General features: G+C 32.9%; 3 protein-coding genes, 1 long non-coding RNA gene and 1 pseudogene across 5 annotated transcripts; 3 read left to right on the top strand and 2 right to left on the bottom strand.

Annotated features, from left to right (window-relative positions):
* LOC120184854 (dymeclin-like) lies at positions 1 to 26,994 on the top strand. Of its 2 annotated transcripts, XR_005522074.1 has the most exons (19): positions 1 to 450; positions 1,165 to 1,404; positions 1,541 to 1,604; positions 1,688 to 1,817; positions 1,893 to 2,040; positions 2,153 to 2,401; positions 2,531 to 2,615; positions 3,385 to 3,487; positions 3,860 to 3,985; positions 4,062 to 4,175; positions 4,383 to 4,501; positions 4,799 to 4,880; positions 4,976 to 5,068; positions 5,152 to 5,241; positions 5,724 to 5,843; positions 5,955 to 6,046; positions 6,249 to 6,306; positions 6,454 to 6,618; positions 26,977 to 26,994. XR_005522074.1 is itself a non-coding variant. In XM_039189223.1 (18 exons), exons 1-18 carry the CDS (start codon positions 264 to 266, stop codon positions 6,529 to 6,531), a joined length of 2,178 nt encoding a protein of 725 aa, XP_039045154.1. In that variant the 5' UTR covers positions 1 to 263; the 3' UTR covers positions 6,532 to 6,761. The 2 variants fall into 2 exon arrangements, 1 of the variants encoding a protein (XP_039045154.1); XM_039189223.1 differs by lacking the exon at positions 26,977 to 26,994 and having other exon boundaries at positions 6,454 to 6,761.
* Positions 8,827 to 10,918, top strand: LOC120184855 (transmembrane emp24 domain-containing protein p24beta3-like). Its single transcript, XM_039189224.1, has 4 exons — positions 8,827 to 9,144; positions 9,827 to 10,013; positions 10,218 to 10,325; positions 10,620 to 10,918. Exons 1-4 carry the CDS (start codon positions 8,935 to 8,937, stop codon positions 10,751 to 10,753), a joined length of 639 nt encoding a protein of 212 aa, XP_039045155.1. The 5' UTR covers positions 8,827 to 8,934; the 3' UTR covers positions 10,754 to 10,918.
* LOC120184844 (meiotic recombination protein DMC1 homolog) lies at positions 11,068 to 13,773 on the bottom strand. Its single transcript, XM_039189218.1, has 11 exons — positions 13,685 to 13,773; positions 13,287 to 13,342; positions 13,147 to 13,192; positions 12,959 to 13,004; positions 12,533 to 12,594; positions 12,331 to 12,397; positions 12,129 to 12,221; positions 11,974 to 12,042; positions 11,811 to 11,889; positions 11,497 to 11,663; positions 11,068 to 11,206 (listed from the first exon to the last, which is right to left on the bottom strand). The coding sequence occupies exons 1-11, from the start codon at positions 13,771 to 13,773 to the stop codon at positions 11,162 to 11,164; spliced, it is 819 nt and encodes a 272-aa protein (XP_039045149.1). The 3' UTR covers positions 11,068 to 11,161.
* LOC120184843 lies at positions 14,744 to 16,016 on the top strand (annotated as a pseudogene).
* Positions 16,664 to 17,552, bottom strand: LOC120184857. Its single transcript, XR_005522075.1, has 3 exons — positions 17,431 to 17,552; positions 17,027 to 17,327; positions 16,664 to 16,898 (listed from the first exon to the last, which is right to left on the bottom strand). It is a non-coding gene; the product is annotated as an uncharacterized LOC120184857 (long non-coding RNA).
* Positions 26,995 to 27,766: the final 772 nt, after the last annotated feature.

Here is a 27,766-nt window from a genome sequence, read left to right as displayed (position 1 = left end):
TCTCTCTCTCTCTCTCCCTCTTCAAAACCTTCTGCTCTAAGCTCTCTCTTCCTTTTTTTTTTCAATTGAAATTTCCATTTCCATTTTGAAATTTCGCAGATCTCTCTTATCTTTACAATGCCAATTGATTCCGAGTATAGGATTTCTTAACTCGCATCCTCTTCCTTGTTCTGAATCGAATCGTTTTTTTTTGTTTTTCCTTTTTGATTCACTGAGCCAAACCGCCTTTCTTCACTTTTGTTTTATACGACGTGACCAGAAGAATGGGAGCGGTGCCTTCGACGCCGCGCCATACAAGCACCACTGCTGAGGCGGCGGATTACCTAATAGGCACCTTCGTCAGCGAGAAATCGTTTCCTTTGGCTTCCGATTTCTGGCAGAAGCTTCTGGAGCTTCCTCTCACTCTACGGTGGGCCCCTCACCGTGTTCAACAAGCTTGCGATCTCTTCGGTAAGTAGTTTCACTCCCAATTTTACTTCTAATTTGGATAAATATTTTGTTGATCATTTTTCTTTGGAATAATTAGTCGTGCAATTTATTGCTTAATTTTACGTGATTCACAAAATGCACATGTTTTTCTTAGTAATTTTTAATAGAGTTTATTGACATCTATAAAATGGTAGTAACTAAATTATAGGAATACAATGCTTGCTCTTCTAACGATAAGGTTCGACGACTTTTACAGTTTTACTACCTTTGTTATTTAATTGGCTTAGTTTTCAGCACCGAATTGGAATGCTGTCATGTTGATTTTATATGTAGATAACAAATGTTTGGAGATTTGAGTTTCTGCTTGAAGCTTGTGCGCTAGGAAACTTTATCATCCAAAACTAGATGATCTAAAAAAATCTCAACGTATTGTGATATTGAAGAAATTTGTTTGTTATTTGATACTTAATTTTTACTATCTTGAATGTATTTACTATGAGAAATGTACTCAACTTCCAAAGTTACCAAAAGAGAGCTGAGTGAATTGTATTAATCAATTTCCAACATCAGTACTAAAGTTGTCAGAGGCATTGTCTGAAATTGTAACACCTAGCAGCCTTTTTTTCGCTTTTAAATTCTGCCGTTATTTATGGAAGATCATTTGTCTTGTTTCGAAATTCGAATACTCACAATCATGCTAACTTTGTCTATTTGTGGTGGACCCTTCATGTGCAGCACTAAACAACCACCATACAAGGCACCTTGCAAAGATTTTGATTCACCTCTCATGGTGTTTACAAGAGGCAATTCGAACTTCTGGTGCTCCGTCTCCAGTCTATTTGAAGGCTATTAACGCAGTGTATATTTCATCTGTTTTTTTGAAGTACATAATTGAAAATTCACATAGTGACACCATTGAGGAGTTATGCTTGTCACTTCATGAAAATGAACCTGTGCCTAAGGATTTCATGACTGGTAAATCTGTTACTATTTTGCTCTTCATCCTTATTGGTCCGTAAGTTTTGAAATTAAAGTTTGCAAATGAGTATCTTGCAAGTCGTTAATTACTGATAAATTGCATCATGACCTGATTTTTATTTCTAATGTGCAGATCAAAAGATTGAGAATCTTGTAATGCATAATGTGCTTACCTTCCTTGGTTCAATAGATGTAAGGTACACCATGGCTTAATTATGCATTTCTAACATTTGCTCTTCTACTTGAATTTCTCCTAATATCACATTATTTTCCTTGCAAGTCCTACGACGTCCCTTTTACACCAGGAGTTGCTTAACTTCATGCTTGTTGCAATGTCAACTCAACTTCTTTCTGGACCAACACCAGGGCCAAAAGATGTCAACCCTTTTCTTGATGCTGCGATGTCTCAGGTTATAAGTTCAAACCTTAGCTTGATTTTTCGCTCCAAAAATTTCAAATTTGCTTACACATTCTTCGTTTAGCAGGAAAGTTTGTTGGTTAATTTAGTGGTTCGCAGATTGCTACTCAATTATATAATGCGACCTCCTCTTCCTTCTAGTAGTGCTACTGCTTATTCTATTTTTTCTGAAGAAAGTCAGCCGGGTGTTCTACAAAGAGTTGGTTCTGCTGCTGGTATGGTCTTTGCCTTGATGCTCTTATTAATACCGAGCCCTAATATTGGTCCAGTAATGCAGGCAACTTCTACTAATGTATGTTTGTGATAACGTGTATGCTATGCTTGCAGCGAACCTTGTATTGTTGCCATTCAATTATTTGGTCAGTTCAAATAGTGAAGGTTCTAGAAATCAACTGGCAGATTGCAGTCTCCATGTGCTACTTATACTTATTCATTACCATAAATGTGTTGTAAGTGATGGGTCGATAACAGATAAAAGTGATGCAACTGCCGCTATGGATACTGTTTCTAAAGGAAATGCATATTTTACTGTCAACCCCTACAACAAGGCCCTAGAAAATGCAAGGGACGTTGAATGTGAGATCTCTTTACAATATCTTTTTAGGCTAAATAGCATTTCTCATATATTTTTCTCTCTTTTTTACATGCTCATCATTATGATAGCATGCTAGACTTTTGGTGAATGTATAAGAATTCTGCTTGCAGTTGATCGTGCTGATATTGAGGGGAATGCACAAAATGGACCAGTCGTGACATTACCTTTTGCATCCCTATTTGATACCCTTGGCATGTAAGTGTTTTTCTATTCTATTATCACTATGTGAATTAGTAAAATCGCCCTTATGAGATATTGAGGCTTTCCTTTTGTCTTTATTCCTTTGTATTCATAGTGGCAAACTTCAACAAAGAAGTTTGTATGACTAGGGGTGTTCAAACGGGTAATTCGGTTAACCGACCGAACCGAATTACCCAAATTCCATTAACCGAATTTCCCCCCATTAACTGTTAACCGAACCAAATTTTTTCTAAAAAAATTTAACCAAACCGAACTAAGTTCTGTTAATTGATCGGTTAACCGAATTAACCGAAATTTATAAATACTATATATTATATATTAAATATTTAATATTTTTTTCGGTTTTATTCGTTAATTTGGTCGAAATTTATATTATATATATATTATAGTTATTAACACCTCTAAGCTAATAATATATAATATATATTAATTTAATAATTTCCGACCGATTAACCGACTGAAATTTCAGTTCGGTCGGTTAATTCGGTTTTAACCGAACAGTGAACACCCCTATGTATGACTGCTCTTTATTACTGTTACTTTTTGCTAACATTTTTTGTATCTTAATTGATTTTTTTTAACTGTTTTATATAGAATATTGACTGTAAACTTCTATTACATGGTGCATCTATCCTCAGCATAGTTGTAAACTCTGATTGAGACAAATGCTTTGTCACTCGTTACTATATTTGGAATCAATATTCATCTCTCTTGGCTTCTCTTTCTTTCTTGTTTGGTAATTCATAATGGTTCCCATCTGCAGGTGCTTGGCTGATGAGACTGCTGTCCTTTTACTTTACTCATTGCTGCAAGGGAACTCTGACTTTTTGGAATATGTACTAGTGCGAACGGATTTGGATACATTGGTAAGAAGGTCTAGCTTACACTATCTGCATTTCATATATAATCCTGATCAATCTCATTTGCAAAATTACTTTCCAGTTATTTGCTGCAAGGTATGAATTGGGGCTAGTGTCCTATTTGACATATTTAAAATTGTCTGCATCCTGCCTGTCCCCTTTTCCACTAAAAGAAAGAAATAGCTTGAACATATTCTAATTTATATCAAGCTTTCGAATCGCACACATTGCATCAAATTGTGCTTGATCTTGTCTATTCATTTGTTTTTAGTCGTCCATTGTAATTATTCAGTATATACATGGCATTAACATCTAAGTTTGTTTATATGATATGTCGCATACGGTTTTAATCTGTGTTTGTACGATGAATATCAACAGTTGATGCCCATCTTGGAAACGTTATACAGTGCTTCAAGGAGGACATCAAATCAAATATACATGTTGCTGATTATACTCCTCATACTTAGTCAAGACTCTTCATTCAATGCAGGCATTCATAAGATGGTAAGCATCTCTTTTGTTTGTCTGATTTTGACTTTGATGAATAAGTATTGCCTTGATGCCTTATTTACATGGACAGATGCTGCCTGGTGTTCCATGGTATAAAGAGCATCTCCTTTACCAGACATCTCTTGGTTCCCTGATGGTCATAATTTTGATAAGAACCGTCCAATATAACTTGTCAAAATTGCGGGTATGGCTCAAAATATCGTAAATTCTTACTAGATGATGTTATGTTTAGTGAAGTACACTCTAGGAAAATATTGTTGAATGGCTGGATTTCTCTCTTCATATGGTACTTTCCAGCTTTAAGACAGTAATATTTGATTGCATGGGTTCTATATCTGTTAATAGTGTGTTATTTTGGAGTTGATTCCTTTTCTTTTTCATGAATGAACAGGATTTCTATCTTCATACTACCTGTCTAGCAACTTTGGCAAATATGGCACCTCATGTCCATCGTTTGAGTGCATATGCTTCTCAGAGACTTGTCAGCCTTTTCTATATGCTTTCACGCAAGTAAGTCCCTTTATGTTTTGACCACTTTTTTGTTAATCCTGATATTTTATTGTTTTCTCCATTGATCCTTTGATTTTCCCCCCTATGTTGCACAAACCTTCATTTTGCTTGAAAGTACCAGTTTTCGAGACTTTCACTCTCATGTTGATGCTTATTCGGACCCTTGAGCACAGAAAACCTGGAAATATTGAGCATACCTCTGTTGGACTCGTGTCTGAGTCTGAGTAACAATGGTTCATACATATTTTATATTAGCACTGTTTTCCTAATTGTTATCGTAAATGTGTTGGAGTGTAGGTACAACAAGTTGGCAGAGCTAAGGGATGATAAACTGCAAAACAAAACCATCTCAACAGCAGATGGCCTTGTGGAAGATATGGTATCTGTCCTGATTTTGGCACGTGATGTTGCCCTTTGTAATTTAAATGTTGTGTATACCGTATCCTAAAATAGTATTTATTTCGGTTGTTGCAGTCAGCTGAATTGCAAATTTATACCGACTTCTTGAGAATCGTCCTAGAGATATTAAATGCAATTTTGACATATGCGCTTCCTCGGAATCCTGAGGTATTTCGTTTATTAAAGTTATATGTGGTAATCTTATATGCATTCCTGTCCAGCAATCCTAACAAACATATGTATTTGTGCAGGTTGTCTATGCTATTATGCACAGACAGGAAGTCTTTGAACCATTCAGGAACCATCCTCGCTTCACCGAGCTGCTTGAAAATATTTATAATGTATGCTCTATGAGTTATGTGATGAAACTCATTATTAAATCTTCCACTTCTTTGTTTCAATTCCTAAGATTTCCTTTGTGTTTTCCCCTTCTGTGCTTTGTGATTCTTTTGGCATTTTAGGTATTAGATTTTTTACCGACTTCTGAGAACGTCCTAGATTAAATGCAATTTTGACATATGCTTCCTCGATCCTGAGTATTTCGTTATAAAGTTATATGTGGTAATCTTATATTCCTGTCCAGCAATCCTAACAAACATATGTATTTGTGCAGGTTGTCTATGCTATTATGCACAGACAGGAAGTCTTTGAACCATTCAGGAACCATCCTCGCTTCACCGAGCTGCTTGAAAATATTTATAATGTATGCTCTATGAGTTATGTGATGAAACTCATTATTAAATCTTCCACTTCTTTGTTTCAATTCCTAAGATTTCCTTTGTGTTTTCCCCTTCTGTGCTTTGTGATTCTTTTGGCATTTTAGGTATTAGATTTTTTCAACAGTCGTATGGATGCGCAAAGAATGGATGGCGAATGGTCTGTAGAAAAAGTTCTCCTGTTCATAATTAATAATTGTCGATCTTGGCGAGGTGACGGGATGAAGGTAAAATTACACGACGGTATTGCTTAATTTTGGAATTGCAAAGCACTAAATAATTTCTTTATCAAGTATGGTTGCTTCCATTTCAATGCATTTTGTTTCTATCGTCGGCAGATGTTCACTCAGTTACACTTCTCATACGAACAAGAGAGTCATCCGGAGGAGTTCTTTATTCCATATGTTTGGCAGCTCGTCCTATCCCGCTGGTAAGAATCCGAACCTTACAAAAAGTATAACCCGAAATGTGGAGAGAGGAACTATTGGTTGTTGCTTTGTTAAACGATTTGCATTTTTGAACTGGTCGAATTTGACTTTCACTTTAGACAAAATGCTTTTCTTTTATGTTTCTACCCTACATATGGTTGTCGCTGATCTCTAATCCGTTCTCCGCCCCATTTTTCCGTTCAGCGGATTCAGTTTCAATGCAGATGCTATAAATTTGTTCCATGTTGATCTGCATGCCGATGTAAGTATACAATTCGCTTTAAGTCTCATCGGCCTATCATACGATTTCGTTGTCGGGTTCCCTTTATACGAATGATTCTTTCAACATATCATTCTACTTCATTGGTTGTGCATCGGTTATTCATATTGTTCATCAACTGTATTGCAGAAACAAATTTACTATGAAGAACCGAATCCGAACCCGAACGGGGAGTCGATCGAACACCGAGTTCAGCTTGATCCGTAAAAAAAAGAGGGCGTTTTATACCGTACGCTTGTGCTATGCATGTACGGTTTGTGGTGTATTTTGTAAATACATGAAAAGATAAAAAAAAATTAGCAGAAAATGTATTCTTGTTATTCTTTTCTGTTTATATATGTTTGAAACACTGTAGAGGTCCTTTTTGCAGTAGATAAATATTTGCAATCCTTGTATGAAATAAAGAGAGGATTCGGTTATTCCTTTCCATTTCTATTGATATTTCACCCCAAAAACTAAAAAAAAATATTATATGAATTTAATTTAGTTATTAAAAAAATGAATGGTGAAATTTACAAGCTTTAATAGTATGGAAACCTCGATATATTTTATAGGTTTATATCTCAAATAAATATTTGAAGTACTATTTCTATCCAATTATTTAAAATCTTTGCGCTTAAAATTAATATTTGAAATTATTATATATTTACTAAAATTTAGTTTGTCGATGAAACGTTAGAATTTTCAAATAAGATGAAAGATTTAAATATTGATGTTATAAATAAAATAAATTAGATCAAGAGGGTTAATTTTATAATGAGTTTTTGTAGTATCTGATTCAGATTAATCAGTTAATAGACCATATAATGGTGGTAACATTTCGATTTTGCTTTGATCACACTGTTAAAAATTAATTGAACTGTTGATGTGCCATTTAAAAAATAAAAATGACATAACATTATATTATGGTGACAAGTCAATATCACCATTATTTTTTAATATTAGATAATCAAAATGAAACCAAAATTAAACGCTAATTATTATTTTAAAAAATAGTTGGAAGACTAAAATAAAACAATAATGATAGTTAGAGAACTAAACATATAGTTTATCTAATATATTTTTACCTTTAAAATTTTGTAAATTCGTTCTCTAGTATTCTATAAATTCTCTTTATAGCAAAAAATCACAAGTTCGATTAAAAAAAGTTGTCCAAGCTTACCTCTAATCCTTGAGTTCCGAGCTTCACCCTTGGGATCTGAGCTTGAGATTCCTTCTCCATTGTCGATGGAACCTGAGCTTGGTTGGCGAAGATGATAACTGAAGGAAATGACGAGTTTCACAAAATTAGCTATTTAGAACTTAAATACTATATTGCACGATGTTGATTGATTCCGCTTGGAACCTTTTGCTTTGAATTTGAATGCTAAGATGATTTAATGGATAAATTACGTATTTAGTGCTTGAACTATAAAACAGAATTTTATTTTTCTCTCTTTAAAAAAACTTTGTTCTAGAGAGAGAATGTGTTGGATTAGGAGAGTAAGAAAAAGAAAGAAGGACAGAGTGATGGGTTATTTGAGTCCTTCCGGAAGTTATCTTGTAGGTTCGAGTTCTTTAGTCTAACCTTGAGAAGTCATACGCTATTCAACGAGAGTTAAAAAAGAAGAAGAAAAAGGAGTTAACAGGAATTAGGTGCCCGTTAGATAAACCTTAAACCCTAGACATTGAAGTAAAGTGCAAGTATAAAGCAAATATTTAATTAAACTTTAACTATAGATATTATTTTATTAATTATAATTATATAATATATATATATATGATTAAATAAAATATTTTTAATTTATTTAACGATTTTGAACTTTTATTAAAAAGAAAATGTTCGAAACCAATAATTAATTAATTTAAAAAATTCATTTATTTTTATTAAAATACTTAAGTAGTCACGAGTTTAATTTATCTTAATTAATAATTTTATTAAAATATTCAAATTTGTATTAAATAATGATACTAAAAGTTTAAATGGAATTTTTAAAATTAACTAATAATTGAATCGAACATTTTTAATTAAAAATTAAAATTATTAATTAAATTAAAAATTCGGTTTAACAATTATATATATAATTATAAAAATAAATGTAAAAAAAATAAAAAATAAATAAATATAGTTTAAAATATACAAAAATTTAATCTCATTTCTAGAATATGTTATATGAAAATTTAAATTTATACCAAGTACCTAGATTGGCTCAATGATTTCTCCATGTTTATTTAGCAAGCTCTATTTAATTTATTTTTTATTTAATTAAATGATGACACATGTCAGTTTTTAACTGCCACATCATCTCCTCTTTTAATTAGACAAAATATTTTAAAAGTTAACGGCTAATGACTTGATTGAAACATTTAAATAGTCGAGTGGTGTGCTTGATCAAATAATTAGTGATCAAAATTAAAAGAAGCAATAGTTGGATGGTTACCAGTGTGTTTTATCCAAAAGATCATATAAAGCTGCGAGGCGTTTGGGGTAATAAAGGCAGTGACAAAACTGAAGCAATCGTGAAGTTCTAAATCAAACCCCCAAGAGTTTTGACTTATTTGCACAACTGTTACTGTTAGAAATCGAATCAAACAGAGAGCAAGAAAATCCCCAAATCTGAACCCTAAAAAATGGAGAAGATATGGGGAAAGACGTGGGCTTTGATGGGTCTGCTTCTTTTGAATTCGGTGTTTAACGTTTCATCGCTTTCGGTGACCGTAAACGACGTCGAATGCGTGTACGAGTATGTGATCTACGAAGGAGACACGATTTCCGGCAACTTTGTCGTCGTTGACCACGACATTTTCTGGGGCTCCGACCACCCTGGCATCGATTTCACTGTAAGTTTATTACCCGATCTCTAAGCTTGATGTCTTTTATTGGTGAAATTCGGGTTAATTTGATAGCTGGGTATTGAATTTCACTGAAGGTTGATTTTTAATGATTTTTTTTCTAATTGGGTTTATTGCGTAGATCCATGCATTTTGAATTGAATTGATCTGTGGGATTTGTTTCTGTTTAAATTTAGGCTTATGTCCTGTAGGGGATCTTAGCGGGATAGTTTGGGGGACTAATCAAAATTTTCAAAAAAGATTGAGGGACTTCATGAGAACTTTTTTTTAAGAAATTGAAGGTCTAATTAAAATTTCAATTTTTTTGAGAGGCTCAATGAAAGTTTTTAACAATTTTGAGGGGGCTTAGCCCAAAATATGCAAATACTTAAAGACTTCATGATGATTTCTAACAAATTTTGAAGGGCCCCACTTGAAATTTCTAAAAAATTGAGTAGCGAAATGCAAATTTCCCCAAACATTGGGGTGCCCTGGCCCCCGTCCACCGGTGTTTATGTCGATCATTGATAGATAGAATGAATGCGATACTAAAGAATCAGTATAACACAACACAAATTGGTGCAGTGTGGAGAATTGCATAACATTATACAAATCTCTATCACACATTATTATACCTTAACCATGACAATGATACGAAAAATAACATGAGTACACAAATTGCTTAATGCAGGTGACTTCTCCTGGGGGTAATACAGTTCACAGTTCGAAGGGGACATCCGGGGACAAGTTCGAATTCAAGGCCCCACGAAGTGGAATGTACAAATTTTGTTTTCACAATCCCTACTCTACACCAGAGTCTGTTTCTTTCTATATTCACATCGGCCACATTCCCACTGAGCATGATCTTGCCAAAGACGGTTTGTTATATTTTTCCCGACATATTTTTAATTCTATATCCTATATCTTTGTTATCTTGCTGTTGTTATTGGTATTATACATTGACTCTAGCATTTAAGTTGCTTTCTCCGCCCTGTTTGTACGCGTAAATCACATTTTGTTATTGTGGTTATTATTGTTTTCCTTACTATTTTGTATTTTTTCTTTGGTTCTCTTTGTTGCAGAACATTTGGACCCAATTAATGTTAAAATCGCTGAGCTGAGAGAGGCTTTGGAGTCTGTTACAGCAGAACAGAAGTATTTGAAAGCTCGTGATACCCGGCATCGTCATAGTAAGTTGTTTCAATTTTGTGCTTTTCCCCATCAGTTGATTTTTTTGATTTTTAGATGGCTAGCTAAATGTTCTTTTCTAGGCAGGATAGTCGTAGCTTATCCGGAGTCCTACACAGATGTATTAAAAAGTTTTCTATGTTTTTCTATTGATTTGGAGTATACTCCATGTCCGAATTTGTGTCCGCGAAGCTATTCGACACTTTAGTTTATGAAAAAAATAAGTTCAGGTAGCATGGCTGATTAGACCATTATGGGAAACACTTTCTAAGAGTTGTGTACTATTTGAATGGCAGCAAATGAGAGCACAAGAAAGCGAGTTATAGGATACGCAGTTGGAGAGTACATTCTGCTAACTCTAGTTAGTACACTTCAAGTTATCTATATCCGCCATCTCTTCAGCAAATCAGTCGCATACAATCGAGTTTGAGCTACTTGATGGCCGAGTACTAATTTCATTTGTTTTTCAGTATCCAGAGGATCATAGGGAAAATCCTATATACGAGTTTACAAACATTATGCAACCAAACTTTTTGTTGTTGTATGTTTCTATTGAAGTCTTGTACTTTAATTTCAGTGTAGACTGACATTTAATGTTTTAGACCGACGTTTATCAATTTTATACCATTTATGTTCACACAATTTAGTTACACTAGTAGGGAACAAAAGTAACACATTTTCATAGTTTTTATAGTCTAAAATTACCTCAATTGATTTTTCCTTTTGTTGATGGACATGTTGCTGGATATTGTATCATGTTCGTGCATATAAAAGAACTTAGGTCAATTAAAAAAACTTTGCGTACCATTTTGCTGCCAATCGAGGGCTCAACTCGGACTCAGTCCTTTGCGTCTGCAATGCCCCCTGGTGTTATCTGAAAGACTTGTTTATGTCAAGGATAACCAAATAAAATTGTAGTCATGGAGTTCAGTTTGATATTGTTTTATGAAACTTTTATGAAAATTCTTGGCAGGAATGAATACGAGAAAAAATCCTCGTATTTAACCAAGCTGATCATGATGAACCAAGCTGCTAAGTGAGTCATGATCAAACATAATCGCTTGATCATGATAAACCAAGCTGCTAAGTGAGTCAAAGTGAGAGTCATGATCAAACGATAGAAGTGATTTGGGTAGTCAGAAAAACTCTACACTAAAATTGAGGTAAGGATATTGCTTCAGCTTTGGGCAAATTCGGGGCATCGAACACCTTGCAAACCCGCTGTTCACCTTTTCCTTTCCTGAGCATCAACCTTATTTTGGCCGCATGAGCAAGAACTTGCCCTCCGGCTGGTTTCTTTGGATTTGATATAAACACTCCACCTCCTGGATCGGCAATAACTGCAACAAACATAAACAAACAATTATCTTGGTTTTGCGATGGGCCTCTACTTTGGCCCCAGTTCATAGAGCGTAGATACCGATTTTGTTGAACACTAGTGTTCGCCTCTGGGAATAAAAAAAAAAAAACTAAAGGTGAGTGCAAACCTTGGTTGGTCATGTAGACCGCAAAATTGAATTCTTCGGCTATTTTTGTCAGTCGGGAAAGCATCTGAGGCAATTTTTGCTGAAAAAATGGCGAAAGGGTTCATGTGAGGATGGATGACAATTGACTCGAAAGCAAGGTTTTGCATTTTAAGTCGGGAAAAACCTGGCGCTCGGCAAGTTCTCCTCTCCCAGTGAAATCTACTCGAAATAGAGCAATGACAGAGTCCACAATCTAAAAGTATATGAATCATAAACAATCATCATCAGACAGATTCCTTAGTATCAGCATTACGGAATGGCGCTATCAACAATGCTCACCAGAAGCCTGAATGGTTCTTCAGACATTTTTGCAGCTAAACCCAGAAGCAGGTTGTACTGATGCTCATATGTGTACGCACGAGCATAAACAATCTTTGACATTCATAGAAAATGAGACATATCTAAAATATGATTCCAAACTTGATGACAATATAGATGTTGATGCATCAAACGCAAAAAGAAAAAAAATGTTGATGCTTACATTGTCAAGAACAGCTCCTGGGTCCATGCCAAATCTTTCTGCTATTGGTATGATTCGATCAGGTCGGCTGACGGTTTATGTAGTTAAAAGTAAACATATTGACTCTAGTTAGAAATGCTTCGAAGATAATTCCCCTACCTTAGCCTCTCAAACATGAGAAACTAGAATCCCCAACTTAAAGAATTGACCAAATAAAGTATACAAAGTTCCTTCAGTATCAATGTAAGCAACTTTCCCATTGCCTCCTCGCATGTTTGTAGGAAGCTGCAAATCAATATAAAAACCTCATCAACAAGCTCCAATGTGTATGGGATTGGAGATGAATGTCAAGTATGAGTACTTGTCCAAACATAATTATATTTAAAATCATTTTTCATGTATTTAATAATCATATCTTATACTATATTTGAATACAGATATTCTAAGAAAAATAACAAAAAGTATTGAATTACGGCATTCCGAGAATTCTGCTTCGAACAGTCAATTTGAACACATCAATTCTCCTCCAAAATCAATCAGAATAACACTGGGAGTTTTGAATCAATTAGACAGGGTAAGAGAACCTGTGCAGACACAAAGGTATTTGTAATCTTTCATTAATCATAGACCACAAAGGTGAAAAATGAACCTGTGCAGACACGCAGAGTGTATGTGCCAGCTGTGTATTGCCAGACCTAAATCAACATTTGGAATTAGTAAACAATTTAATCAAGCATCAGGACCAGCAGCAAAGATTTTGGCTGGCAAATCATAGTAATAGTTAACATCCATACCGAAGGAACTGGAAAACTATAAGCTGTTGTTCTTAGTTCTTACCTAAATTCTCCAAATGCTTCTGTGATACACGATGTTTCTATGCCACCTTTTAAAATTTAGGCATAATTAAAATGATTTCAATTTCAAGAACTCCATATATTAACAGCGATGAAGCATCCGCAAAGAGCAAAGGTACTTACCTCCTAAGAGTTCATCAAGGGATCGGCTTCCGGTTGTTATGCGAAGGACAGATTCTCTACAAAAGCAAAAAAAAAAAAAAGCAATAACAAAATTGCATTCATTTTTACCAGAAACAAAAATTAAAATATAAAACGTGAAATGGAAAAAGGAAAAAAATAAAGCGTGAAATTTGAGTTTACTCTTACCAGAGCATCGCTTCCAGTGATATTGCCACGATGATGTTGCTAGGTCAGCGCACTAAATAGGGCCCACATAACCCACAATGTTGTTGCCATGCCAGCACACAAAATAAGGTCCAAGTATGGGGCGGTACTTTCATTACATTGGTGCTTTCATTGAGAGAATGGAACACTATTTTATTTTCCCGACCCACTCATGTGGAATTGCCATTGTTTACCGGAAAAGATCCAGAAAAATGGATCGCCTCAGCCCACAGGTTCTTTGAATTCTATGGTACAGAAGATTATCATCGGGTAACCATGGCATCTTTTCGGATGGAAGGAGAAGCCAAAAGATGATCTCGGTGGATGCAGCAGTGGCAACAGTTGGCCGGATGAAACCATTTCATCGATGCTATCCGAAAACGGTGGTAACTAAACTTCCTGAGGTTTTCAATGGGCAAATTAAATCGATAGAGTCCTTTCAATACACAGTCAATGGGCAACAACAACTCCTGACCGACTTGAACTATCAGCTGGAAGCTATGAGTACTCAATTCAGCCCACTAGAGCACTTGATTGTTGGCAAAACAGAGATATCGCATCCTGTAAAAGCATATCCTCTTGGTGATACTGGAGAACATACAAAATTGAAAGAAAGGGAATTAGGGAATGAAAGATCGAACGCAATATTGGAGTCCAATTTTCATAGCTCACCAAGCGATAATGACTTTGTACATGAGCAACTGATTCAGGATAATGAGGGATTTAATTCTTCAATTCATCAAACCAACGATTACGAACTCTCTGAACCAACTCTCTATGATGAGGAGATGAAGGGCGAAAAATTGTTACATATGGACTACTGGATTAGGTGTGAAAATTGCATTTGATGGTAATTTTCACGTTGAACATTTTTCAAACACTTGGCAGACGCATAATGAGGAACACAATATTAATCTTTTCTATAAATTGACATGTCCCTTGACTGTTGCAAAAGATTATAATGGTGAAATTGACAAGTTGAATGGTATTTCATGTGTCATCTTTCTTAAGGATGAAGTTGCTTATGAAAATATCGATGATAAGTGTTCTTTAGGGATTGTTCATGCTTGCACTAATCGATATGGGAAACCAATGCTTATAAATTTTAATGAGTTTATGGACATGGAAGACCCTTACGGCTTTAGATTATTGCTAATGGACAAAAATATTATTCAATTAGAAAGTGACTCTGCTGCAATCCAAGTTTATGAAGAAACAGTCGATATAGTGGTGAATGATTCAGTGTTGGGGACATGCTCTCGTTAGTTGAGGTGGATCTTTTGATTGGTGATGATCCTAGTGTTCAAAAGAGTAGCCTTCTGTTGCAGATGGTTGCGCTAATGGGGCGAGACTGTGATCAACCCGCTTGTGTTATATATGAACATGACGAGGAAAGTTTAGAACAAATTAGCAGCAGAGTTGAACGTATAGAGATTGGAGCAAATGAACTCTACTTTTGTGTTGGTATAAATATTGAAGACTTATTGGTGAAAATTCAACCCCTCTCACCACAAGCTCTAATTGTGGATTCAATTCAAAATGCTTGCTTAAGGGAAGTTACTGAAAATGCTGAAGGTCTGTCACTGGTCAGGACATGTACATCAGCTTTGTTACGGTTTGTGAAGAAGACCAACATTCCAATTCTTTTGGCTGGAATGTTAAAAGGTCCGATATAGCAAGATCTTGTGTCTTGGTGCACATCGTTGATGTTGCCTTATGCCTGGAAAGGGAAAAGTATTCATTACGTGTTGGCTTCGCTTTATGATCATTGTTTGAGGTTGGTTGATAAACCAGAAATATTTGAAATGTCACAGTTAGGGCTGCAAACTGTTTTAAACTCCAATAAGACGTTTTTCAGCAATCAAAACTCTGATTCAGAGTTGTTAATTGAACTTATTGTTGTTGCAATCATGGATGAATATCGAGCTCTCCTTAATGAAATTCGGTCATCGTGTGTATCTAGCTCAACGGTTTTTAGACATGTGAATGAAACCCAATCCGAGCAGAGTTGATGTAATTATCTCCGTCCTCATTAAGGAAGCTGTTCTGAAGATCCAAGAGAATGCTATTTTTCTAAATGCTTTCAGTGGAGTATCTTAACAAAGATTCTTGGGATTTTTCAATAGCAGCCTCAATTTGTAGCAACTTCTTAGAGTTTCCTATTTTTAGGGAGTTGCACTCACTAGTGAAATTGAGTTTGGTGTTGAGTCTCGCATGGTACCAATGATGGGCTTGGGAGTGAGCACAGTTACAAAATTAGGATATAAGAAGTGTATAGTACTCAAGTCAGTGGCGAAATCATTAGCAACTCTTGATTTGGGGAAGAGAGAGATGATTGACTCCAATGATTTGAAGAGAGGCATCAATACAATGCTATTTCCTTTGGCTGTTATGAAGGAATTCAACATATATATCACCTGGAACCTTGTGGACAAGGTTCTCTATGGAGGCGCTGGTAATGTTATGAATCGAAAATCGAATGATGCTATGAAAGACCATACGAAGGGGACCATCGAAAGATGTTGAATCACTATTAGTTGAATTTTATTTTACTTATATTACAGAAATACTAGTATAAATAGATTAGGATAACCTAGAGATGGGATATGAGATTTGTTAAAACCTTTAGCTGGCTATTTTCCTCTCTAGATTCAGTGTTCCTTGCTGAAACCTTCATCTTCTTTAATCCTATTTTCTCTATTTCTTCTGCTGTTTCTATTGAAACTGAAGGAAAGTTCATTACATTTATACCTCTGGTATTTCTAGTGTTCTAACCTGGAACCTCAAGAAATAATAGCAATTCTTTTACCACCGAGATCGTTTGGTTCATACATATTAAACTTCTTTAAATTATGAATTCTCTATGAATTCTAACATATTATTTGAAATCGATATCTTAATTCACATATCTTTTACAAAATCAACAATTCACAAAATCCGAAGCATTCCTATCTCATCATTAGTTGGAACGGTTCATAACCAAGATAAGCTTTGCTCGGGGCATTCTAAGGATGTCAACTGTAATCGATCAGACTTTAGAGAAATTCTTAATAAAAGTCCAACAGATGAACAGAATCAAAAGTACTGATAGGAATAGAAAGTTGACTTTTATGTTCATGTGATTATCATGCAGACTTGATAAACTCAATACAAATGAAGTTAGAGCCCGAAAGAACATGATACAAGAGAAGTATTGCAAGGATTGTCAAGGAACGATCGAAAGTATGGAACATACTACCAAATTACAGAATTGCAAAACTAGTCTGGATAGAACTTAAAGCATATTACAAGGACAAACAATTCGATACCAGAATGTTCGAAGAGTGGCATAGCAAAAACTGTCGATCCAAGAAAATATGCTTCGATGGAGTTCAATGGGCAACTCTCTTCGCATCAGCCATATGGGACCTATGGAAAGAGAGAAATGAAGCAACTTTTAACAATAAGAATAGGGACTCAAAGCATATAGCCCATTACAGCCCTAACCAAACTAAAGACACTAAGAGAGTAATAGCAAAGCAAAGTAGTATAATCACCAGAGAATCTCGCCGGGTGAGATGGACGAAGCCTCCAGATGCTCACTGGATCCTAAATACAGACGGAGCATGTAAAACTTCCACGGGTGTCACAGCGGCAGGGGGACTCATCAGAGACGATAACGGAAACTGAGTCCATGAATTATTGTTGAATATTGGAAATACCACCAGTGTTTTGGCCAAACTTTAGGGAATCAGACAAGGGCTTATACTTGCAAAATCCCTGGGTGCGAGGAATTTAATAGTTGAAACGGATTCTAAGTGGACAATCGACTTGCTCAATGGAGAGAAGACAGAGGACCTGCAGCAGAAAATCCTAATCGGAGACTGTGGAATTAAAAAAAAAAAAAAGGACGAGTAACTGAAATTAGTCATATTTGGAGAGAAAAGAACCGAGTACAGACCATCAAGCAAACATGGCGCTTGATATGGAGGAGAGAATGCAGCTCTTGCTTGAACCCCAACTGAACTTATCCCATTACTTCAGGTTGAAGCTTTGTTAAAACTATAGACTTGTAACGCCCCTTTCCATGTTGGTGTCAGAATACAAATTAAAGATGTCACACAATATTTATACACAGTTTAAATTTAGTTTCAGACAATAATTACACAGTTCAATGCTATTTTATATCATAAATAAAATTACCTAAAAATTAGGTAATTGATAACTCAGTAGGATAGCATTTAAAATATAAGTCAATCAACTATTATTCATGTAAAATATTAATTTTTCATAATATTTTTAATATTATGTCCATATAATTTATAAGATGCAAACCAATTTGTAACTAAGATATCCAACAATATAACAAATATATAATATACATGTCACTCATAAGTCAAAAGAAACATATGAGGATGTTCATACTGATTACTGGAGGTTGATCCGACTTTGCAAAACGATGCTCGCAATACTCCTCACTCCGTAGACTTTTCTTTTACTTTATCTACGTGTAAAACAATCACATAGTAAGTGTAATTTAGTGAGTCATTATAAATAAAATAAGGTGATTTGAAGAAATAAAACAACATAAGAATTAAAAACAATATAATTTATCATATAATATATTTGAACTCATAAACCAACTTAAATAAGTCATTCCTTGTCATAAAACCTATAAAACCAATGTCTCACATATTTGTAAATAATCACAACCAATGCTAAATCACAGTAATCGATAAAATATTCACTTTCATTCAGTTACATATTCAATTCTTATAAATTGTATTTTTACATTTCATATTTATAGTCTAATGTATATTTAAAGAGAACGCAAGGTATATGAGTCAGTTTAGTGTGCGCAATATATACTCGTAAGTACCTCATATATCAGTTGTACTCTAAAATACCTCATCGGTAATTCTGCACTCGAAGGTGCTCATATAACTCACACCATAGGTGTCACATGTAATGTACACGAATGTACTATACCAATAATCAATAAACAATAATCACTACACTTCATGGCATGTCAATTGTACCTGAGACTCTCATTGCAAAATACAATGGACTTTGTAATAAAATCATATTCATTTGTATGTCCAATATATACGATACCAACATATTCAAATATTATTTATAAAAAATCAGTACATTGGACAGCTCATACCCAAAATCATCCATAAATCATTTTCTGTAAATAGTATGAAAATATTCCATAATTTAATTCAAACTTTTCCTTTAAAATCATTCGAGGTTAACTCATCACAAGTCTTTCTCAATCATATAATATAAGAATAAGTAAGAATGCACTCACTTTTTTAGCCTTACTATCAAACCTATAACGTCGATACCCTTTACTTTCGTACTTGATCCTTCACTTTTGTTTCGCTTTGATCACGAGATTTATCACAGTCTATACAAAGTCATATGCACAACACATATATTCAAACCATATGTTAGTACCGTGCTAACATAAGCAAAATCCAATAATAAAAATTTATAAAAATATATTCGATATAAAAATCACTTCACAACTCAATATCATCCTTAATATTTTCAAAATGACACTTAAATTCCTTATATACTCATATTTATCCCTAAATCACATAAATTTCATCAACTTTGCGTTTCAACCACAATTTATGAATTCTTTTAGAATTCATCCCAACTTTTCCAATTTATTCAAAATGATCTTTTGTCATTTTACTTAATTTAAATCCAATACTCAAAATTCCAGCATTGTAACAATATATTCAATCTAGTACATTCACATTTTCATAATTTCCATTCAACTCCCAAACTTTCCAATTTCATGACTTATTCCCCAAACTTTACCAAATTTGCAATTTGGTCCAAAACGACATTCTAACCTCAAAATCAGTATTCTAATATTAAATTCCAGCATAGTTCATCAATAATTGAACATTTACACATCAGCCCCTAAAATTCTTAAAATCTACAAAATGGTTCCTATATTTTCATAAAGTTCCAAATTGATCCAATTCACATTCCAAAGCTTGTAGAATCATTCTAATATCAATTCTAGACCTTAGGAAACTTTTTCATAATTTTCACCGTAATTTTTCATCAAGGCCGAATACTTTAGGGTTGGGATTCAAGGTTTGTCAACTTATTCAAACATGAATTCAAGCTCTTAACATCAATTTCATGCAATCCCAATCATTCCCATATCAAAATCAACCCAAATTCAACAATTTCCATGAACCCTAGCTAAGGTCAAATTGTACATATCTATTTCTAGATGATTTTAATCATCACATAAGCTTGGACATGAATCTACAACACCAATAACATAAAAATTCATCCTTAAGTCATCATATTTCAACTTCCCTTCATTAACCCTAATCATGAAATCAATCTTCCAAACAAGTTTAACATGAACCATTTATATCAAATGATAGAGAATTTAATGTAGATTAATTCTTTATTTCACAACTTAATCAAAAAATCAGCCAAATAAGCTTAAAAATGAAATTGGAAATTTCTTACCTTATGGCTATGGTGGTTCACGGCAAAACAAGGGTGAAGATGGCTAATTTCTTGATTTTTCTACACAAATATCATAATACACTTGTTATAATTCTAATTAAATGAATTACAAATTTATTTAATGAGAAATTACAGCTTTATCCTTTAAAAACCATGATAATTACAACTATGCCACCATAATACCTTCCATCTTATATCCACAAATTCAAATATGAACAAATATGATTCACTATCCACCATTGCCCTTGTGGATTTTTGAAAATTACAAAATAGTCACCAAAATTTACAATATTGACTTAACACGGAAAAATCGATCTTAATTACAATAATCCATGTCAAATTTCATCATTCTAAAATATGGAAATAATATTTTTAACCTTTTTCCATCATCCTTCAGAATTTCCGAAATTTTGATTCGATTCGATTATCTAAACTTTTATATAACTTTACTGTTTTATAGCTTTTTGTACAAATTCCGAATCAAAATTTTGATTCCAACGAAAACATCAATTTCGGAATAAACTATTCATTTACGGACCAAAATACATAACTATTGTAAGTTGCATTTTTGGTCCCTAAACTTTCACAAAATTTATACTTTAGCCACTAAACTTTCAAAAATTACATTTTGATCACTAGATAAAATTTGGGTATTCCTAGACTATTATTCGCAGTCCTTTCATTTTCTTGTGTACCAAAAAAATCTTTTATAAAATAATAAAAACGAGAAAAATTAAGAATAAATCAGTAAAATGGTATTGATATCTAAAAATTCATTTAACTTTTATGATGGAGCCAAGCGATCTCAGTGGTGAAAGAATTGTTGTTGTTCTTTGAGGTTTCTAACTCAAGCATCAGGAATGTCATGGATGTGAGCGTTCATCATCAAATGACAGAGAATTATCGTTAAACAGATACTCCCTTATGTTTACTCAGATTCTTTACGATGGAACCAAACTCAGCCTAATAGAGAATGACGTTCGCCTTACTCTACCGAAAGAAAAGGTTGTCCATCTTTTGAGCTTTCCAACTATCTTAGGAACAAAGCTCGGTGTAAAGAGAAAGACGTGAGTAGAATGGAAAAAGATGCCATCCTCTATTGGTTTGCTGATCTACATAGTGGGCTATAAAGGGGAATTATTTTACGGTTTTGTAACATTTTATACATTCATAATAGTTAGACAATAATAGCATTCATTTTATTATTATGCATGATAATATAATATTTAGGGATGAATATATGTCGAGTCAAATTTTGATACACCTAAATTTTGTTTGAGTAAAATATTTTTTGTTTCTCATTTAATTTGATCCGTTTTAAAAAGTTTTATCTAATCTAAAATTCAATTTGATTTTTAAAATAATTTTTTCATTCGATCTGATTTGATTTGACATATATATATATATATAATTCTTATTTTTATTATATAAATAGGGACTTAATTAAAAAAATATATATAAGGAGATGTATTATAGCAATTGTCCTTAAATATATAAATGTTAATTACACTTATTTTTAGGTCAAGTATGGTCAAGTATTTTTTTTCGTTCGATTTGATATAAATTTGACTTGATTCGAACTTATCATCCAAAAAACCCAACCAGATCTGATTTGAACCCAAAATTTAAAAGAAAAATATATCAAGTTAGGTCAGATAAAGCTCAATAGATTTTAGTCAAATATTCATCCCTAATAGCATCGTGACAAACCCTAATGTCTATGCAGGCATCTGAAACCAATGTCCATGACTATATCTTGAAATATGTAGAAGGATCGAGTTGTAATGGAGTTTAGGGTAAGCAGATGCCCACATTAAAATCTAAATTTATTAACGCTAGTCGTTCATTTTATGATGATTCTCACCCACAAATTTTATTTGCATTCATTCCATGTGAATTTTTTTTTATAATTAATATACATGTGCCACTTCTCTCATCACTGTCATTGTTGCTTCTGAATTTGTTCTTTTGTGCCCATATGATGTGCAAGTGGGGGGTTTCATGAGAAAGTGTGATTGTTTTATTGTTTCCCCATCAACAATACACAATCACAGTAAGCTTCCCCCTTTCGTGTCATGTGTGCGTAAAAGTAAATAAAGAAACCCCATTAAGGGACCACTTTTGCTCTCTCCAACCCCACTTAATACTACTTAATTAAGTAGGATCCAAGGCTCTACCAGTCAGGCCCTATGTTTTCTTTTATTGTGAAGTGAAAACCCTCGATCGCACGCGTATTTCAACATATCTTTTGGCATCATTCCACCCTTTGGCATCATAATTTTACTATAATCTCATATATTTGCTAATGGTCTCGTCTTTGATATCAGTGGCGGATTCAGAAATATTGTTAAAGTTGGACACATATATGTTAATGGTATAATTTTTTGAATGAGGTAAGCATAAATAAAATTTCAAGGTAGAAATCATCAATAAAATGGGTCACTAATAGAAGAAAATTCATATTTCAAAGTGGACACAATAAAATTTCAGGGTAGACACTATCAATAAAATAAATAACCAATCGAAGAAAATCTGTATCTAATAGTGAGCACGCGCCCACCCTCAGTCATCAGTGCATCCGCCACTGTTTGAGATCAAGTTTTTTTAATAAAATTTTATTGGTTTAGGAGGATAAGTTGTTAGATTCTTTAAATAAAATAGGATGTTTAAATGTCCACATTGTATATGAAGAATATCGGATAAGGAGATCATCAAATGTAACACCTAATATCTGATGGAGACGATCCGATCTGGATATCAAATGTTATACTAACCAACGAAATAATCACTACAGCAAAACATGTATATAGCGACGTTTTTCGCGGTGCTTTCAATAAATTTATACATATTACGGCGTTTATATCCAAAATGTCACTAAATTGTAACATTAACGGCATTTCTCAACAAACGCCGCTAAAAATCATACTTTAGTGGCGTTTATTTGACAAAAGCCACTAAATATCAGTACTTTAATGGCGTTTGTAAACAAACGGTGCCATAGAATCAATTGCTTAAATCCGAATCCTCTAAAAAGAATAATGTTCCTTGTTACCACTAAGGTCATTCAATAGGTTCAACTAATTAATTACAAACTTGAACATGTAAAAATCTCATTAAATCGAATTACATGTATTAAGGATATTTTTATCTTTTTACATTCATCATACGAAAAGTATGCCAAAAATTTAAATTAAATCTACAATATTGATTTTAAACATTAGTTCGATCTTTATTTAAATAAATAATATGTTTTAAAGAATGATATAATTAGATTAAATTAATAAATAAATAAATTAAATAAATCCTTCTTACTAACCAAAGCACCTAGGAATCTTATTGATTTTCTAAAACTAAGAATGTGTGACAGCAACCCATAGTTGGCCTAGAGTTCTTTTGCCTAGTAAAGGAAAAGGTTGTTGATAGGCAAGAGGTTTAAATAAAACTATATAAAGTAGATCATAGCTGTAATATTTTGGATTTATCTCAATTTATTTTTTAATAATAAATTAAAGTAATTGATTGCATTAAATTTTAAATCGGTTTTTGGATTCATTAATTCCTCAACAACCACATTTCTACCCTAATAAACCGTTCCACCTAAGATCATCAATGGTGTGCCAAGGCTATCATAATAGTAAATTTAGTCTTTAGTTTACACATTGTGATTAATTATCCTTAATTGTTCACTTTCACGACAATAGGAATGACAACGGATTGGGTTGAATCAGATTTTTGGTCAACCAGATTTGACTCGAGAAGCATATCTCTTTCACTTAAACCTAACCTAACCCGAATCTTAGGGTAAAAAATTACATCTGACCTAACATAAATATAAAAAAAAATTATTTGGTAAAATAGAGTCCTAATTGAAAAATACATAGACATAGATATTGTATCAATTATCCATAAATTTATAGAAAAATATACTATTTCCCGGTCCGGTTGGGGTAGAGATTTTTTTTTATCTTAAACATGAACCCGATCAGACTCACCCTATATAAAGTTTGACTTGAACCCAATTTTTTAAAAAATTAATCATATTAAGTCAAGTCGAAATCCATCGAATTTGGGTTAAAGTGATATCCCTAATTGACAACAACTAAATTACTCCTTTTTGGAGGGATCAATTAGCCCAATTGCAAATTGAGAGGGGCCTAAGAAGTCCTTTTACCTATTTGGAACTATATGTGAGAGAAAATGGAAAGTCGGAGGACTAAGGTGCAAAAACCAACCAAAAATGAGCACGCCTAGTTGCAGCAGGTGGACCACATTAAGCAAAATTTAAGGGTTTACCCTTTTGATTTCATTCTTGTAGCAACTGGTAGTTACTATAAGTTGTCTGCAAAATTAAAGATTTTGTGGCTCAGGTCACCAGCTTTAAAGTTTTCTACAAATTGGTCCCAAATTATCTGCTTTGGTTGTAATATCCAATTGAAATATTGAGTGATATGCGTGTTTCAAAATTTATAGTCCAAAGATAAAGAGCAAATAAAGTCGTGGGACAAAGTATAACCATAAAGGACAAATATACATTTTAGTACCAAAACTTGGTTTCAATGTTTAATTTGGTAGCTGAAGTTTTTCTTTTCAATTTGGTACTTATAGTTTTTTTTTTTTTGCAATTAAGTATATAAACTTGACTTCTTGATTCAAATTAAATTATTTCATATTTTGATTCTTTCGAATAAGACATACTTAAACTATTTCAATGAATAATAATTTATATCATTGAATATGTTAATTCATATTTTGATTTGGTTTGTTTGGATTAACACTCGAACGCTAATATAAATTTTAAAAAGAGATTTGTGCACGAATCAAACTACTTAATTGTTAAAGTGGTTGTTTTTATCCCTAGAAGGCTTAGGCTAAAGCAAATTGTATATCAGAGGTGTTTGAACGTTCATTATCAAATGGATTGAAAGTTTTCGAACATATAATACCTTATAATCACCCCTAGATAATAAAAAAGAAAAATAAATTTGTGTTGTTAATAAGATCACATGCATATAGGTGTTAAGAGATATTGTTGGGGGAGAATATTATTAGCCATAGATCCTAGATGATGTTAGGGTAATCCAAGGCCTACACTATTATGAATATGTACTCTTATTGGACATAACATATATTAATAAGGGTAAACTATACCAATGGACCCTAATGTTTGAGTAAATTGTTTCCTCCTAAATTTCAAAAGTAACAAATCGGTCACTAACGATATCAAATTGTAACAAAATGATCACTAACATTACCGATTTATAACAAAATGACCACTCTATTTTGTTAATCTTTTGTATAATGGAAAAGTAAAGATGGGTTGAGATCATATTTTGAAATTTCAAATTTTCATATAATTTAAATATATATTTTTATATTTTTTATTGATCATTTAAAGTTTTTTATATAACTTTCGAAAAGTTTATACATTTAACATAAAATTTTAAAGGTAGTCTAATACTAAAATAAACACATACTAAATCACATCAAACTCGTTTTCACAACACTATACATTTTATTAATTGATCATAAACATCACACCCCATGGTGCTAATTAAAGTATCTCATCTTGTTTACTTCATAAATTCAATCTTATTTTATTTAAAAGAGTGTGACAATTATATATTAAATAATAAAAATACGGTAATAACAAGTATGAAAACAAAGAACATCAGAATTTAACATGAAAAAACTTTAAAAAAACTACAGATACTATAGGAGAAAATTTTACTATGCCAAAAAAGACTATAAAACAAACTATCACATACAATATATAGAATAATTATTCAGATCATACAATTCCAACATTATATAGAATAATTTTTCAATATATTAATAGTGGAATTTTTAACTATAGACATATTTTTTTTAAAAAAAAAACTATCACATGCCTTTAATTTTAGTCGTGGAATTAAAAAGTTACACCATTAATCTATAAAATAAACAAAATGCTGTCTTTATCATCACTCACCCTATTGAGCTAGTGCTCATAGGATAAAAAAGCCTATGAAATTCCTAAACCATTAACTAACGTTATTTTCATTACATCTTAAAGCTTCATTTTTTATGGCAGGAAAAGTGTCTCTTTCATAATACAAATTTTTAAAAATTAATATGATTTATCTATATTATATTTTATTATATTACAAAATAATAATAATAATAATCAAAATTCAGACGATTTTCTATATGAAAATAGGGTTATGATTATATGGTATAAGATTCTACAATTCTTTATAACAATCTTAACCAATGGAATATTAATGATTTATGATCATGTACGTGCTGATTAGAAAACCATAAAAACCTAATTTTTTCTTAGTGGTGTGTCATTCATCTCTTTTCTTTTTCATCTTTGTTGATCGATGACGGCATCAACTTTAATGTTGGTTGCCGACCGCCGATATTCTTTATTGTTTTTTTATATTGTATCTTTATTTTCTTTTTCTTTTTTTTCCAATAAGTTTGCATGTGTTGCATGTTTTCATATACCTTTATGAAACGTTTTCTTATGTTTTTTGGCATGTTTTTCGGTTCTTTGACCATTATTTATTTTATCTTTTTTTCTAAGGGTTGATTTGACATCGCCAACTGATTAAAATGGCGCTTATATGATATCTTGTTTATCTTCCCTGCTTTGGACCATCGGATTGGATTTGGATACCCGATTTGCGTTCATGGATAGCTTTGCACGTCGCTTGAGTCTAATTTGTAGTTTTTCGATGGTCTTTCAATAGTTTGATCCCTTTTGTAGTTCGTTTGCCGATACAATAAGATATGTTTGTATATATCTTTGTTCATATTTCTTTGTTATATTTAATCTTTCCTTCTATAGTCCTTGTGCGATTTTAAGTTGCTAGTTTTATTTCAATGATTATAGAAAATTTTCCTAATTATGTGCTTAATTTACGATTGTGATTGCAAATTTTTATTATAATTTGGGGTATTTCCTATTTTGAATAAAATTAATTGTCTCTATCAACAAAAAAAAAAAGATGATGAAGAAGAAGAAGAAGAAGAAGAAAGATATATGATCATAATAATATCATATGTCATGACATTGTTATGTGTTTAAAGTCATGAGTCGCATGTCCAAAAATGATATCATGGTACATGTCACGTGTCAAAAGTAATGATGTGACATATATCATGCATATTTTACAGGAGGATATTTATGTAAAGATCTAATCTGGGATTGATCGAAAGAGAGTTGACGGAAATGGTTAGTCCCCGTAAATTTTAAATTCTCATATAACTTAAGTATTTTATTTATATTTTCTATTGATAATCTATTTTCTATTGATAATCTATTTTCATTTCTCTAGAATTTCATAAGTTCACCCTTAACATAAAATCATGTATTTGTTCTTAGATCTATCATCTCAAACCTAACATCTTTAACGCGTTTAAATAAAGATATAATCTTTAGTTTCTTTTGTTAAATTAAAATTCGACTCGAGTTAAATCAAATTGTGCGTACCAGATATTTACAAAAGAAAAAAACATGTAAAATTTGAATAAAACCATGCAAAATTTATTGAAATCTTACATGGTCCCCCATGAATACTACTAGTTGTGTGATCCTTCCTTCTCACAGGCTACAAAGAGGAAAAGTGTTAAAAATTATTAGGTCCCCCAACAGCCCCACTGCCCCTGCCCCCTGCCCCAAACCTAGAAAGTTATTTAATGCCCCCCTCTTAACAAATGTATTAACCCGCAATAACACTGCATGGCGTGACAATATTCAATTTGCATCACTTCAGGGACCACTCTTCCCCTTCTTACACATT

This window comes from Hibiscus syriacus, unplaced genomic scaffold, assembly GCF_006381635.1.
Source record: "Hibiscus syriacus cultivar Baekdansim isolate YM2019G1 unplaced genomic scaffold, ASM638163v2 tig00112957_pilon, whole genome shotgun sequence".
Classification (NCBI taxonomy): Eukaryota; Viridiplantae; Streptophyta; class Magnoliopsida; order Malvales; family Malvaceae; genus Hibiscus; species Hibiscus syriacus.
The sequence above is the reverse complement of the archived record's forward strand: the minus strand, read 5'-3'. Positions and strand labels throughout refer to the sequence as shown.

Bases quoted from the DNA above. Each gene is read 5' to 3' on its own strand.
- LOC120184854 (XM_039189223.1), top strand. From the start codon at position 264: ATGGGAGCGGTGCCTTCGACGCCGCGCCATACAAGCACCACTGCTGAG. The intron at 4,176-4,382 runs GTATGGCTCAAA...ATGAATGAACAG, and splicing joins ATAACTTGTCAAAATTGCGG to GATTTCTATCTTCATACTAC. The intron at 6,047-6,248 runs GTAAGAATCCGA...TTTTCCGTTCAG, and splicing joins CAGCTCGTCCTATCCCGCTG to CGGATTCAGTTTCAATGCAG.
- LOC120184855 (XM_039189224.1), top strand. From the start codon at position 8,935: ATGGAGAAGATATGGGGAAAGACGTGGGCTTTGATGGGTCTGCTTCTT. The intron at 9,145-9,826 runs GTAAGTTTATTA...TGCTTAATGCAG, and splicing joins ACCCTGGCATCGATTTCACT to GTGACTTCTCCTGGGGGTAA. The intron at 10,014-10,217 runs GTTTGTTATATT...TCTTTGTTGCAG, and splicing joins GCATGATCTTGCCAAAGACG to AACATTTGGACCCAATTAAT.
- LOC120184844 (XM_039189218.1), bottom strand. From the start codon at position 13,773: ATGCCATGGTTACCCGATGATAATCTTCTGTACCATAGAATTCAAAGA. The intron at 13,343-13,684 runs GTAAACAATGGC...TTGCTTTTGTAG, and splicing joins ATTTTTCTGGATCTTTTCCG to AGAATCTGTCCTTCGCATAA. The intron at 11,890-11,973 runs GTTTTTCCCGAC...CCATTTTTTCAG, and splicing joins GAGAACTTGCCGAGCGCCAG to CAAAAATTGCCTCAGATGCT.